This window comes from Sinocyclocheilus rhinocerous, unplaced genomic scaffold (genome assembly GCF_001515625.1).
Source record: "Sinocyclocheilus rhinocerous isolate Xijiao unplaced genomic scaffold, SAMN03320098_v1.1 scaffold1758, whole genome shotgun sequence".
NCBI classification, from domain to species: domain Eukaryota; kingdom Metazoa; phylum Chordata; class Actinopteri; order Cypriniformes; family Cyprinidae; genus Sinocyclocheilus; species Sinocyclocheilus rhinocerous.
The window spans coordinates 475,842-490,972 of NW_015631050.1; the positions used below are offsets into that span (position 1 = coordinate 475,842).

At 39.5% G+C, this 15,131-nt stretch overlaps 1 protein-coding gene across 1 annotated transcript; it reads right to left on the reverse strand.

Annotated features, from left to right (window-relative positions):
- Window positions 1-2,461: 2,461 nt before the first annotated feature.
- LOC107741327 (protein FAM110B-like) lies at window positions 2,462-13,567 on the reverse strand. The gene is made up of 2 exons (XM_016554034.1): window positions 13,455-13,567; window positions 2,462-5,361 (listed from the first exon to the last, which is right to left on the reverse strand). The coding sequence occupies exon 2, from the start codon at window positions 4,848-4,850 to the stop codon at window positions 3,498-3,500; it is 1,353 nt and encodes a 450-aa protein (XP_016409520.1). The 5' UTR covers window positions 4,851-5,361; window positions 13,455-13,567; the 3' UTR covers window positions 2,462-3,497.
- Between the last annotated feature and the right edge of the window lie 1,564 nt (window positions 13,568-15,131).

Below are 15,131 nucleotides of genomic sequence, written 5' to 3' on the forward strand. Positions count from 1 at the left end.
AATGGTGACAAATCAACAAACCTCAAAAGTAAAATCTTTAACATCACCAAAAAAATAACTAGCAAAGATGACAAAAACAACATCATCAGCATAAATACAGCCAGTAAACAGCAAAACATAAGCCTATAAATCTAACTGCATAATTTATTCATGCTGCAGTGAATGCAAGGTACATCAACATTGCAAATTCAGCAACATTGTTCAAAGTACATTTGGGAGACTATTGTTTGTGTAACCTGTTTTACATAGATTCAAAGTAATTCACATTTCTCATCTGCAATTTAAGAAGCCTCTGGACAAAATGTAATTCCTTTTTTACAGCCTCATGGTGAAATCCCCCAAAAAGTCACTACACACTAATCGCTGTAACGTGTTTAATATTTGATCCCATTGTAATATCTAGTGAAAGCAGGGGAGCAGTGAGCACTTGAATATGATTACTAGAGCATAATGCAGTCAGTTATGAAACTAAACAAATTCTTATTATCCAGAAGTGAACATTAAAATCCATTGCCGGAGGCTCACAGGTGCAGAAGTGTTTACTATACTTTGTGTGTTCCTGAGTAAAGCAGCTGGTGTAACAGTAAACACTCTATGAGTGCACGTATCCCTCAGTGCCTCTAGTTCACTTGCACTCTCATCTGTCTACATGCGTTCACTATGCACAACGAAAAACACACTTCACCCCAAACCACCTCACTAGGGAACAGCATTATCATAAATCTTACTCATCCTTCCACCAGTTTCATTTTCTTGGATTAAAATGGGAGGTACTTCAATAAAAACTAATTGGCCTGTAGAAGATGTTGTTAATCTTCATCATCTTCTAACATGGTCACATCCCCCTCTCTCCCTGGCTGTAATTCACTGCTTGTCTGCTCAAGGTTGGTCATAATTCACAGGTGACTAGGGCAACAGGCAACAGAGCCTCAGACTCATCCTCAGGGAACAATATTTGACAGTATACAATACGTTTGCAAGCAGAGGTCGCATCCTTAAAGAGATGAAAAATTAAGATTCTGTCATATGCTAAGTGTGCTGCTTCTTTCTTCTGTGGAACAAAAAAGTTTTTTTTGTCCATACAATAAAAATAAAAGGGGTCCAATGTTGTTTTAGACTCAGATTACTTCCACTGCATAGCCAACAACCATTTAAAACTTTATATATATGTATATATATATACACTACCACTCAAAAGTTTGGGATTCATAAGACTTGTAATGTTTTTTAAAGAAGTCTCTTATGCTCATCAAGGCTGCATTTATTTGATCAAAAATACAGAAAAAAACAGTAATCTTGCAAAATGTTATTACAATATAAAATAATGGTTTCTATTTTAATATCCTTTAAAATATAATTTATTCCTGTGATGCAAAGCTGAATTTCCATCATCATTACTCCACAAGAGAATCAGTACCTTAACGGCCAAAAGAGTAGCTCTCTAAAAATTCACTTGTGTCAGTGTAATTTAATAAAACTAAGAGACGATAATGCATAAAAGTAAAATGCAATGTAAACGGTAGCTAAAGAACTACTTTAATGCACTTTTTGCCTTTTTGTCATCCTGAATGTATAAATAAACATATATTACATAACAAAACGCATATATACTACACACATACACATTTATATATATATATATATATAGTTTCAGACTTTCACAAAACTCTGTGACAACACAAGATATGAGCAAACCCACGTTCAAAACAGTCAAGATCATTAGATAACAGCATCTGTTCAGTTCAGGTTTGGATTTTGCCTAATTTCTTTTCTGGTAATCTAGATCATGGTTTAAACTACTCAAATTATAGAAAGAATACAGAAGTCACAACTTGTTTTCAAAAACATCATCTCTTTATTGACATCTTCAAAAGACCGATTTTTCATTTGACTCTTCCCAAGTCAATGGTAAACTTCAGAGAACAAGCAGAACCACCATGTTACACTCCTACTTCAATAACTACTGCACTGAACAGTTTTGAGCATTTGTACCTTTGTCTGTATTCTTTCAGTGCAAAATATTTCAATCAATAAATGTTTTGCGTTTACCTCTTCATGCATTTATGGCTATATTTAGATTGCACAGTCAAGGGAAAAAAATTATCTTGATTATTGTACTTCTTTTAATTAAGCAAAACTTTCTCTCAAAAACTCTCAACCAAAAGTGAACATTTGTGTGGCCTCATGACTTGTCTATGTGCACATATTCAACCAACTTCCATCAAAATAACATTGGTCTCTTCATAAGGCTTTTCTTTCTCACTACAAGTGCGAAAACTCTGCGGTAAACAGAATTAACAGCTTTGATTCCCCTAAGAGAATTGAGCCAAACACACTATCTCTCAGTCCTTACCTGTCTTACACAACTGTTTAAAACATCACCTATCCAAAACAGAGAAACAGGCAGAAGGAACAGTCACAAACAAAGAAAACCCACACAAATCATACATAAACATTAAGCTGAATTGAATGTACGTCTGTGTTTCGGAATGTATGTTTGAGAAGTGCACATCGTGCAACTGTGCTTTGCCACATAATACAGCTGTACATCCAAGTGTGCATGCTGACAAGAGGCTCTCACATGCTTATATTTTGAACTTCTAAACTTATATTCAACATTAACAGTCTACCAGCCATGTTTGCAGAGGAGCAGCGCCTCTGTGGAAGCTCTGAATTCTTCACAGTATCACAGTCTCGCCTTCAAAAAAAAGTCTACACTGAACATCTGATGCACTTGTGAATTTAAACACCTATGGAGCAAAAGTGTGTGCACAGTGAGCAGGGGTTTGTATGGGTCTCAGTGTCTATATGCGTGCAATTTAGGGCTTTGCAGGCTGTGTCTCTGTTCTAGGTGTGGCTTATTTAACTCGCCCCTGAGGTCTTACTATCACCAACACCAAATGATGACCTCATAAACACAAGCATCCTAAATGGCTTCATTCATTCTTCAATTCTTCATCCAATACAGAGATTTCTAAAACTAGAAAGTACCTGCTTGATTTCTACTATGAACACAATGGTTTATACAGGAATTAGCTTAGGCCACGGGTCCCACAGCACTGCTGTTTAATAAAGACTTTGTACCTAAAAAGCACCAGCATAGCAGATCGACTGCTGCCTTCATCATCATCCATTCAGCCACTCTTTTAGTGACTTTAGCTTTAGTCTTATTGCTTAAAACAAAATGTATCAAAGTCACAGTGCTGAGAGTCTGTAGTATTCCACATCTAGAGGTACGTCGTCCTTGAAGATCATCAGACACTCGAAAAACAACAGGATGTCCATGTAAATTCTATGTAACAAACATCATGAACATTATCTGTATAGTAAGGCAAATACAAACAAAACAAATATTTGTCAGAGCCTTTAAACATCTTCAAACAAGAATATAATAAATATTAGGTGTGTGACAGACATCAACCAAATACTACAGCAAGTCTCTGTCTTATTTATACTGTCTGGTACTTCTGGGTGAGCAGACAACCAGAGAGAAGCTTCTAGACATTGGAGATATTTTGTGAGGCATCCCGTGCTTGTCGGATACCATAGAGCCACTTAATGACACGTGCATTCCTCTCGATGACAGAGATGCCGTAAGGAACACGCTCACTGGGCTTTATAGGCCCATCATCATCATCCTCCTCTTCTCCTCGCTGTCCATCCCCACCGTCCCCACACTCTGAACTAGGCGTACTGACGCTGCGAAGCTTGGAGACTGACACAATGTCCGAATTTGCCCGGGCAAAACGCTCCATGCCACCCATTCCTTCCACATCATCTGGGTTCAGTCCACAGTAGTTGAAGAAGCGCTCCAGGTCAGCTGTGGCCCGAGAGTAGCGGTCGCTCAAGTCTGACTTGGAGCGGTGAAGGGAGGGGTGCTTCCGGGTTGAACCGGGACGTGACCCTCGAGAGCTGGCTGAGGAAATGCGGGTGAAAGCGGGGGAAGCCTGGGGTAGAATGCCAGGGCGTAGAAGCAGCGGGCTGGAGGGTATGCAGGAGGATGAAGGGTGAGCTGCCAAAGGTTGCTTCTGAGCAGAAGATGTGGGAGGTGCCTGTGGCTGGGCTATCTGTGGTTGAGCTACTTGAGCTTGTCTAGGTTTGGGTTGAAGAGGCAATCTCGGAGGTTTCCTGATCTCTGCCTGTGGTCGCACATCCACCCGTCGTACAGTTACGGAGTTGGGGGTCCCGTAACTACCTTGTGGTACCAGTTGGGGAGCTCTGGCTGGGACCGGAGGTGGCCTTCGGCTGGGCTCTGCAGGTGAGGGTTGATTGATAAAAGGAGAGGAGGTGCGAGAGGAGTTGGGCGTTGAGCCAAGGTGTGCTTTGAAGTTAATGCAGTGCTGAGGTTCTGCAGATTGTCCACTACCAACACTCTGACCTCCAGAAGAGGGTGAGGAGGCTGAGGGAGAAGGAGAGGATGGGGTAGGTGAAGATGCAAGTGGTCCATCACAGACATTGATTAGATTATTGAGTACTTCAAGGTTGAGTTGCGGTCCTCTGCTCATGCCATGATCCAGTCCTCCGTTCTCTGTCTTAAGTAGCCGCCGGGTAATCTTCCTTGCTGGTGGAGTGTTTATTCTGCATTGCATCATCATGCTTGGTGATAACAGCGGTTTGCGGATGATTGGAGGTTTCACAGGCTCTTGTCTAGTAAGTGCTACTTGCTGACTCTTTACGTACTTGGCCTTGTCTGCTTCCAGGCGCTCAACTGCACTCAGTTTCCGTGTTCCTGGCTCGGGCACTCTGCGGAAGTAGTCCGGACCTTTGTTGAGGATTCGGAAAGGCATGGCAGAAGTGAAGGGACCCCCAGTAAGACGGCCATCTGTGGGACGAAGGGTCTCCACTGGCATGACTGGTAGCAGTGGGATTAATTTAAGTGGTGAAATGAAGGCTAAGGGTCAACGTTTCTGTTGTTCAAGAATGTCTTGCAGTCCCAAGAAAGACTTTTGTAGTCACGTGTCTCTTTATTCCTTCCCCTTTGTATTTTAAGCTCGTTCTCCCCCACCTTCAAGGGCCCCTTTAACTTTCTTACCAGTCTGAACACTCCTGCTGGTGTTACTTCACTCTTTTTTGTGTGCCGGCCTCTTGCCTCTATTATCTGCTCTCTCCCGAGTCCGGCTCATTGAATAGAGGTCCGTGGGATGGGGTCATAAAGAGTCGCATTCCACATAAGTCCGGCTGAGTGCCCCACCAGGACCAGGCAGATCCTGAAGTGAGCTCCTTGCAGCTGAAAGGTTGGCTGAACTGTTCTGGTGAAACACGGTGGCTCAGTCTTTTCCTCTCAAACTCCAGATGTCCCAGATTTGTAAAACACTCCTTAAAAACCTGATCCTCTTTTTCTTGTAATCCTGGACTCTTTTCCTGGAGGAAGGAGAGAGAGAGAAAGATGCTGTCAGACATGGGTAGGCAAGAGAGGACCTCCTCTCGCTCCCTCTGCTCCACACATATAACAGATACTGGAGTACTCTAGGGCGAATGGGGGCAGACGTTTGGTTTTAATGCACTGTCTGGCCCCTCCCACTACACTCTTAAAGCCTCCAGATGCTGCATGTGCGAGCAGCCAATCAGGAAAGAGAAAAGAGTTCCAAGCACAAGAGGTGGAGAAAGGAGTAAGCCAGCAGCCAACCTCTGATTTGTCGAGGGTTGGAACGCTGACCAATTGCACCCTTCCCCCCACTCACAACAAACACTCCTACTGAATTTTTATTCAAATGTGATTCTTTGAAAAGAAATAAAAAAGAAAAGGGCAGAGCTATAGAACAGCTGCAATATTTTATATTCAGTTGCATCAAATAGTGGTGTTTTATGAAAATATTTAAATGTCATCATTCCACTTGTTCAGTGTTCATGAGCACACAAAGGCACTTTGTGTAGTGTCTTTACAGAGTACATTATAGGCAGATTATCATCTTTCATATTCTTGTCTCAGACTAGATCTAAGCAAAGGCTCATTTAAATCTGTCTGAAACAATCATGAGCATCCACACAGCCTGTCTCAGAAAAGCTAGTTTTAAATAGTGTAGTAAAACCTTTTTAACTTCAAACCATAAACAAAGAGAGTGCTGTTCTAGAATCTGTGCTGGCTCAAATTTAGACATTTTCCCTCACTCTCTCTCTTCATCACAACTTTGCTTTCATATTCTCTTGATCCTCATTGTCAAGGGAGTGAAGACAATTTGCCTTTTCCCTTCCCTATTCTTCTTTTTGTTACTGCATTAAAGGTTTGGATTACATCATCAAGAGTGCTGAGAGGCTTGTTCCTTGCCGTTCATCATCATCATCATCATCATCATCACCATCACCATCATTATATTCAAATACATGTTTTTAAATTAATCTTTTTATAGCATGACTTCTTGTCTGGGCCCTCATCCCCGTTACACCCCCCCTCCCCTTCTTTCACTAATAAGATAGAAAAGACTTAATACAATAGAAAGACAGACATATTCTCTAACCAAGCAACAGCTCATTTGAAACCCTAAATATAGTCTTAAACTCTAATTACTGAACAGAGTGAACTGCCTTTAGAGAAACCTGCTAATAACCTCACTGACATTTGCCAAAAGACTGAACAATAAATAGTCTAAATTGCTTAAATGAGCTACTTGGCTTGCACTGCAATTATTTCCAACATGAAATCAAAATTGACCCCATTTGCTTTCTTAATACATGTTCCTTGTATTATTGTGAACATTTTATCAGTGCATATTTTTCTGTCTGTCTTTATTGCAAATCTTAATCAAAATGTAGTAGCTTGCTCTTCCTCTGAAGTTTCAGGGTTCGATTGATAATTTTAACTTCAATATTATGCTGATTATCGTTTTAATCTATGTAAAATAGGAACATTTCATGTTAAATTTTATTGACTCTTCAGGGTTATTTGCTTTAGATACAAGATTAAAAACCATTACTGTTGCCACCAATGATTCCATTCTGGTTTTTGTGTCATTCAGACATGTGATTCTGACTCATATGTGACAGGAAAGTGACAGGTAAGTTAAAAGTTGGTTACCATTGAGAAATGTCTTGTGTTGTGATGTTTCCATTACTATGGAAATATAATTATTTAAACATGCTTGTTATTGTGTCTAATAAGAGGCTTATTGACAGAGTAATGCAATAAATGCTTATCCAGGTCAAATTCTGTGATGCATTTAGATGATGCACACACACAAACACATTCAGCGGTCTCTCAATGGTCAGGCTTTTAACAGAAGGCACAGTTGCTCAGGATCCTGCTATGCTGCTAGGGGTGAGGCAGCTCTAGTGTCCAAAAGCCAAAATGGATCATCATTCCTTCCCCTCCACATCTCCATATTCCCCTGCACTACACTGGCCTTTACCAAACAACAACGTGGAGAAAGCTCTTCCACAGGGATCATAGACTACAAGCATGAAGGCTTGTACATATATGGATAACAATGAAAGCTAGCAGAAGTTCTAAGCTTGTAAAGTCATCAGAGCCCTTTCTCAAAATTATTTAACTACCTCAGGCATCAGTGAGATAAGCACACAGACAAACAGCTAATTCAACATCCAAATGTTGTTCCAACTTAAACTATATACTAAAGATGTTTTTTGGAACTATAATATTTTGCTAAAATAAAAAAGAAATAAAACACAAAAAATCAATCACTTTAAACATTTAAAGATTAACTTCTATATATGCACTCTAAACATTAAATATGGTAAATTAACATGAAATTAAATATCCAAGGTTGGCTGATAGTATCCAAAATGAACAGATACAAACAAATGTTTAAAATAGATCTCTAATATTGGCAGATAATATGGGTACCAAAATATTGTACATCTCTAATCTAAACAGAACTTAGCCTGAGCTTGAGCAATGATTAAAAATAAAGTTCTCCCATGCAGACTGTAATAGGCAGGGTTTTGTTCCCAATTTTGGGTAGCAATCCACCAGCTGGGAACCACTGTTTAGAGCAATGATATACTCTGTCCAACAGAAGTTGAAATCTTACTCATCTTACAGCACTCCGTGATCCCAAAACCATTAAAGTGTTTAGGTCTCATGTAAAATAAGATCCCCAAACAGAAGCAAACACACAGTGGAATGTGAAGGCCAAAGGGGCGAGGGTGGCACGTACAGTCCACAGCTATGGGCACAAGCGTGGTGTGAACTGATTGAGATAACAGAGGCATTTCAGCACTGAGCCAACTGGACCCAGAACACTGAGGACATGGTGAGAGCCAGGAATACACACACTTGGAGCCATACACACCCACGTCAGACTGCCACAACCACAGAGACACACAGGCATCTCCAAAGCAAACCTTGCTGGGCACAAAATAAAGATCTGGTCTTGATTTCTGAGAGCTGATGTAATTTTCCCCACAGTGTTTAGTGGTGAACTGGACTGTTGGTTGAGCCACAAAAAACGTGAATGGAAAATGTTTGCTAATGGCTTGAGCATGGCATCTAACAGTGATGTTTTTGTGGGTGTTTTTAAACCTGAATGGATGTGTAATGTTCATTTTATTAGTGTTTAATGATTTGAGGTACACTAAATGATGGAAAATGTGATGCAAATAAGCTTACAGTAAAAACCATGGACAAATGCACTGGGAGACGGCGAGTCGAGCACGGAGGTCTACAGCTGCAGGGAGAAAGCAAAAAATGACCTCACTAATTTTGGCTGAAAGAAACTCCACAATGTAATTAGAGGGGAATTCAGCATGACTGGGGGGGATCTGCTGTTTTAAGGATATCTTTTAATTACTGCTGCGACAACAGGTTCAACATGAGAGATACACGTGAGTGGGGAAAATAAAAAAGAACAAGGAAGAGAGAGACAATGCAAGACAGAAAATGAGAGAGAGAGAGAGAGAAGAAGGTCGGATATCTAAAAAACAGAGATAAAGAGTGAGATAGAGACAGCATGTTGGTAAACAGTAATTTGAAGATTTTTAGTTTTCTAATGTGAGTGGTGCTTGCCAAAGCAAATCGCATCACCACAATGTCAGGTCTTGCTTAAGTGCTAAAGAATTTTTTTAGTCAGTTACTATGTTGTTGCTAGTGTGTTCAGGTCAAATCCATAAGCCCAGTCTCTATGATGGTCCTTAGATATGCTTAGGTGCTCCTTTTAATGTCCATAATATGTTTTGATACGTTGACCAATTTAGCTTGACACATCACATCTTTCCTCAACAAACCCCGCAATTTGAGGCAGCATTCATGTTCATAGCACGTGAGCTGACACTACCCGAACTGTAAAAGTAATAACTCAAAATGCGTCATAATTTTGACTGCACTTTGGGAAAGGGAAGAATAGCAATGGTGATGCTTGCCCTAGCTGTACAGTCTTGGATGTCAAATTGTCTATGTAGAGGCATATACGACTTTGTGACTGGAGACTGACAGCTCTAAACAGATCAAAACCAACATTTCCTGCTCCTAGCAGCCCAGAAGGATTCACTCTTGAGGCTGAGTCACCTGTGCAATGTTACAGTTACGCTCCTGCTCCCCAGGCTACAAAACTTTCCATCCTTTAACGTGTCAGGAAGCTCGCGTGAATCTGTTCAGGTATTAGGTGAGGACTGAGCGTAGAACATCTGACATCACTATGAGTAACGAGGGAATTCAGGAATCTCTCCCAACTGGAAACATGAGCCATCCTGCTGACTAAAGCGGATGTTATGTAAGTAAAAAGAGAATGAATATGTAAATCGAACTCAGGCAGAGACCTTCAACAACCTGTGTAGTAAAGAGACATGGTGAGGTAAATATTACCTTTGCAGGGTCGTTTTTTCTGCATGCTACCAAAAGAGGAAACTGATAAGGAGAGTCAGATAAGATGAATTTTGGAAGAGCCCCCATAAACTACTATTCAGCAACAAGTAGTTATTTATTCCCGGTGCTTTTATGTCACAGTTCTCAATTGATTTATTGATAACGGCTTGTTTCAGCTGTATTTAGAGTGAATTTGAGTGGCTGTGCCCTACAGATGAACCTCATTTGTGTAACCACTCACTTAAAGATTTGACCTCTTGCATGACACTGTAGGTGTTAGATGTAAGTACAAGCTAACTAGCATCATTCCCAATGGTTTTTCCTGACGGCTTTCACTGTATTGACAGAGTCACACCTCTCACACAACTTACCTCAGAGACTGCGATAAAGACGCCCCAGAGGATTCAAGCCTTTAGCCTGATAACCTTTCACACTGCCTCCATCCATTACTACCAAAAAACTCTATTGGTGAGGGACAGCTGGTTAAAAAGGGTTTTAAACAGCCTTCTCTTCTCAATGTGTGGCAACGCACAGCACAGCTGTTTCCCCTCCGTCCACAGCAGGCCAGGATGACCTCTCAACACAACATCATTAGACAGAGCTGGTATTGTACTAAACGTCCCACAGCAAGACCAGGATACAACTAACATTGAATGTCTGAATGAGCCCTGAGGATATTATCATCATTCATCTCCCATTTATAATGTCAGCCAATATATGAATACCTAAAGAGATGTAAATACAGTTGCCCTCAGTGCCATTTCTCACACTCAAAGTTTAGCCAAATAAAAGGAGGTATAACATAGACTTTTGTTAATTTTAATAAAAATAAATTGAATACATTTATAATTACTACAGACTAACCATAAAGCAGCATTTATTAATATTTTACAAATATTATATATGGCTGTAGCCTACTTAATGATTATTTTGGTAATCTGTCACATAATTTCATTGGTTAGTCAGAAAAAAATATTTTCTGTATTTTATTCAAAGAACATGCTACTTCATTGCTGTCCCCCAAACACTGTAATTTATGTGCAAAAAAATATTTTGAAAATAAATAAGCCTTATATAAAAAAAAAAATCTGATTGTCAGCGGTTTTGAAGCAGAAAGGCAGTTTAAAAACATTGCCATATTTAAAATAATAAAGAAAAAAAGAAGCACATTATTTCATTATCATTTAATTGTTGCAGTCCTATAATAACATTTCATGCATGAATTAATTTATTTATTATTATGAATAATTTTATCTAATAATCGATTTTATATACATATATCTTATATATTTATCTTTTCTATCATATTGGGGATATTAATTTCATGCCTAAAAGGACATAAATAGTATAGAAATACAAAAGAAAAATTAGAGGGACAAAATGGCCAAAGATTAAGTTATACTGATTAATTGGCCTGCCCCTAACATCAATTTATCATTATTAGAAAAAAGTGCAAAAGTGATGTAAACTAATAACAATTATCCCCGTAAATGCGTCAGAAGCATGTTAGAGAGGAAACGAGCAGAGAATAGGCTCGGCCCATTCCTCCATCTCTCATGTTGACTGTAATAAGATAATCAGATGAGAGCAAAAAGTCCATCTGTCTTTCATGGGCCAGCCACAATGTGAGCATAAATTCCCCAAATTTCCCTCCATCTATCACTTTTAAAGTTCAAATCAGAGAAACCAGATTAGATCAAATCAGATCCCTGGAGTTTAGCATGAGAGAAACTGTGTTGCAGTGTTGCAGCACAGCACCGCTCAGACAGATGTATCTGACCCCAGAGACCTGGGTGATCTGTCACTTACATGACTATTAGTGATTTACCGTTTCCACCAGATAAAGCTCTGCACTACCAGCTGCACTCTTGAGCAAGGACACTGTGGTGGCAGAGGTCACTTTAAAATCTCAACCCAGTACTGTTCAATCGTCCTGGCAACATCCTCACAGCGCTGCCAGCGGTAAAAAGAGAGATGCACCTCACTGTCATATTAATCAAGCAAAATGGCCTGATCATCCCCTAATTACAACCACTGCACCCTTCTATCTGTCAGACTCATCTCAGGAATCCATGACCCAGGTGTCCTTTAAATGGACCCTGACCCTGTGGCCTGCCTCAGGCTTGACAAAGTAAAGCTGAGAAATGTCACACACATTCTAAACACTGAAGACACATGCACACTCACGCCTGACAGAATTACCGTCTGCCACACACAAGCACGCTAACAGACACACAGAAGCAAATATGTGTGTGGACACCGTGTCTAATCACAGAGATGGTTTAAGCGTCAGCCCAGAGTGTTGTTTTTACCTTCTTCCACCACAGCTACCAATTCCGCTTTCCCACAGTCTCTCACACTCACACACACACACACACACACACACACACCAAAACAAAAGAAAAACAAACAACTAGTAACTACGTTTACAAAAACTAGAGCACAACACAAACATGGCCTCCAAACAGGCAGAGGTCACGTATTAACCCAGTTTGACCAATAACTAAGCCAGGAATGTCAGTGAGTTAATGGATCTCAGATAGGGAAAGAGAGAGATAAGAGTTCTTTTCCTGCATGAATATGCAGACAATATGACAGAAAATGCCTCACAGTTGTTATTACACACACTGACTCAGTTCCTCATTTCTCAAATCACAACTACTTTGACAAACTGTTGACATTTTTTTTTAGGGATGTACGATGTATTTCATATCGGCTATCAAGTTTTTCTTTTTTTTTTAAATCAGTATTATTCGATATTGGATATTTAATTGTTGATGCTCATTTCCCCCTATGTTTACATTCAAATAGGGATGTACGATGTATTTCATATCGGCTATCAAGTTTTTCTTTTTTTTTTTAAATCAGTATTATTCGATATTGGATATTTAATTGTTGATGCTCATTTCCCCCTATGTTTACATTCAAATGACCTTTGCTGTCATCTCATTTAAAGTTAACCTTCAAAACACTAATAATTTATAAAATGAAGCAAATCTCAAGATGAATGCCCATTTTTGTACATATTAATCTTGTGATGCCTAAATTCACTTGCAGAAAATTTTATTTAGACAAAATTGTATAAAGAAAGTATAGATAAATATACTTTGATTGTTAAAAAAATCTAACTTTTAATATTTGCCAATTATCAGCTTTATAAATAAATAAATATCAGCCAGAATTTTAATATTGGTGCATCTCTAACAACAATGGCACAGAATGACATTCAGCACACACAAAAACCAACAACTGAGCTCAAAAATGCAAACCCACAGACATCCACTGTTTTAATGCATATAATAAAAGTCCTAATGGGAAAATGCTTGGAGTTTATCTGTATTAATAATTGCCCAAAAACTGAACTCAAATCACCCTACACTCACACGATTCTTACTGATCCCATATAAACAACCATTATGTCTTACTAGGTAATCAGTCCAGTCCCAGCACGCTCAAATTAGACTCACTAGACACTCACATCCTTCATAAATGAATGAAATGAGAGGACATGAGTTATACATGAGCCTTACTGTTACTGCCATTACAGTTGAAGATAAAAAGACAAAAAAATACAAGAAAAAAAAAAAACTAATATAAAACCAGAGTTCAACAGAGTCAACACAAACTAACTGCAGAAAGCATGAGACTAATCCACTAGTCTATAAATTACTGGATCTCTGTTACAGGTTGCTTAACTTACCAGGACAAGTGTTTTCCAAGAGCAGAATGAAACTCTCAAGCTGTCGAGCCTTTTGAAGAACGGAGCTCAGCAGAGAGTCGGCACTCCAGTGAATGTGTGTGAGAGTCTGTGTGTGTGTGTGCACGACTGACACGGCAACTCAAATACTTCTCCTCCTCCTCCCTCTTTCCTACATAGCTCCTCCCAGCCAACTCTTTCAGGAAGAGCTGGGCTGGAGAAATACAAGCAGGAAGCACAACTCTTCCCCATGGACACATGTCCAAATGAATTCATTCAGGCATCACAGTATGTGTTTGTGCCTTATTTACTCCACAAATCCTTTGCCTATTCTTGGTCTCGAGGGTTTCCGATTGAAGTTGCTGCTTCCGATCGGTGTTCACCTCCTGGATATTTGTGGCGGTCATTTCCCAAAACAGCTCTCAATAATCTTTTCCCACATTCCACCTCAGACTACAGGAGGAAGTGATATAAGAGTGTCTGTCAGCTTCATCAAAGTAAAAGAAGCGCTGCAGTGGTGGCCATAAGGAAATCCTGTCATTCAGTCGGACAATTTCAGGAAGATTTCCAAGGAATTACCTGAGACAGACTGAAGAGAATCATCTCGTATGACTGTTTCTGTTCTGGGAAGCAGACCACTAAGAAGAATTTGTGGTTTCTTGGATCTCAGAATATGAGTCTGGATTTAGCATCACCCTCAAAACACAAGTTCATCCTGTAAAATCCTGTAAGAGTGGACTGGATCCAGCTCAAAGTGACAGAAATAAATGAAAGTTACGAAACAACACTTCATTTTCACTGACACGCCTGAATCAAACTCACTTTGGAGACTCCACCTCTCCATTTTAAATAAGATTAACTAGATTATTTAAGGAGTGGTTGGATGAAGTCTGGTTTGGCAGACCACCTTTGTGTGAAGGTGAATGTTCTGCTGAAAACAGATAACATCTGCCATCAAGATGCACTACAAATAACCAAGTCTGACCCAAACAGCTCCTCCTTTTCAGGTCTATTCATTCAGTCAAGTGCAGGTGTGGATTCTTATCACATTCCTCTCCATTTGACTGCCTTTGAAACCCACACCCTCATGCCAAGGGGGCATACCGGAGACCCACCGTATTCACAATACCCACAGAATGTCTGCCTGTGGCTACCGTAAAAGATCTCCATGGGAATGGCTGAAACTCTGTCTGCGTTGAGGAAAGTTCATCAGGCAGATGCTACCAAAGCTCTGAAATAGGGGTGTGAATGATGGAATTGTTCATTCAGACTCCTATTCTAAAGTGAAAATGCACACTGAGTTGCATGTCATTTTTGCAACATGTGCACCCCTAGATTTTGAAAATGAAGCAACATTTCACTGTCTATAAACAATGATTACATTCACTGAAAACACAGTGATAGTGTGATAGAGATCATAACAACAAGCACTATCAGTGCTTAGCTTGAAGGATTTTTTTCTGCTTGCCCAATCAGGCCAAAACTTGCCCTGCTAACATTTTCACTGCACACCACCCTCATTCCCCCAGTATATAATACTTATATTTTACATACTACATGTAACTTTATATAATCATATAACTTATAATTAATAAATTAGGTTTATAATGTATTTTTGATATTAAATGTATATGTATATTTTGTATTACATGCATATATATTAAAATATTGATTACAAAA

Coding starts and splice junctions, on each gene's coding strand:
- LOC107741327 (XM_016554034.1), bottom strand. CDS start 4,850: ATGCCAGTGGAGACCCTTCGTCCCACAGATGGCCGTCTTACTGGGGGT.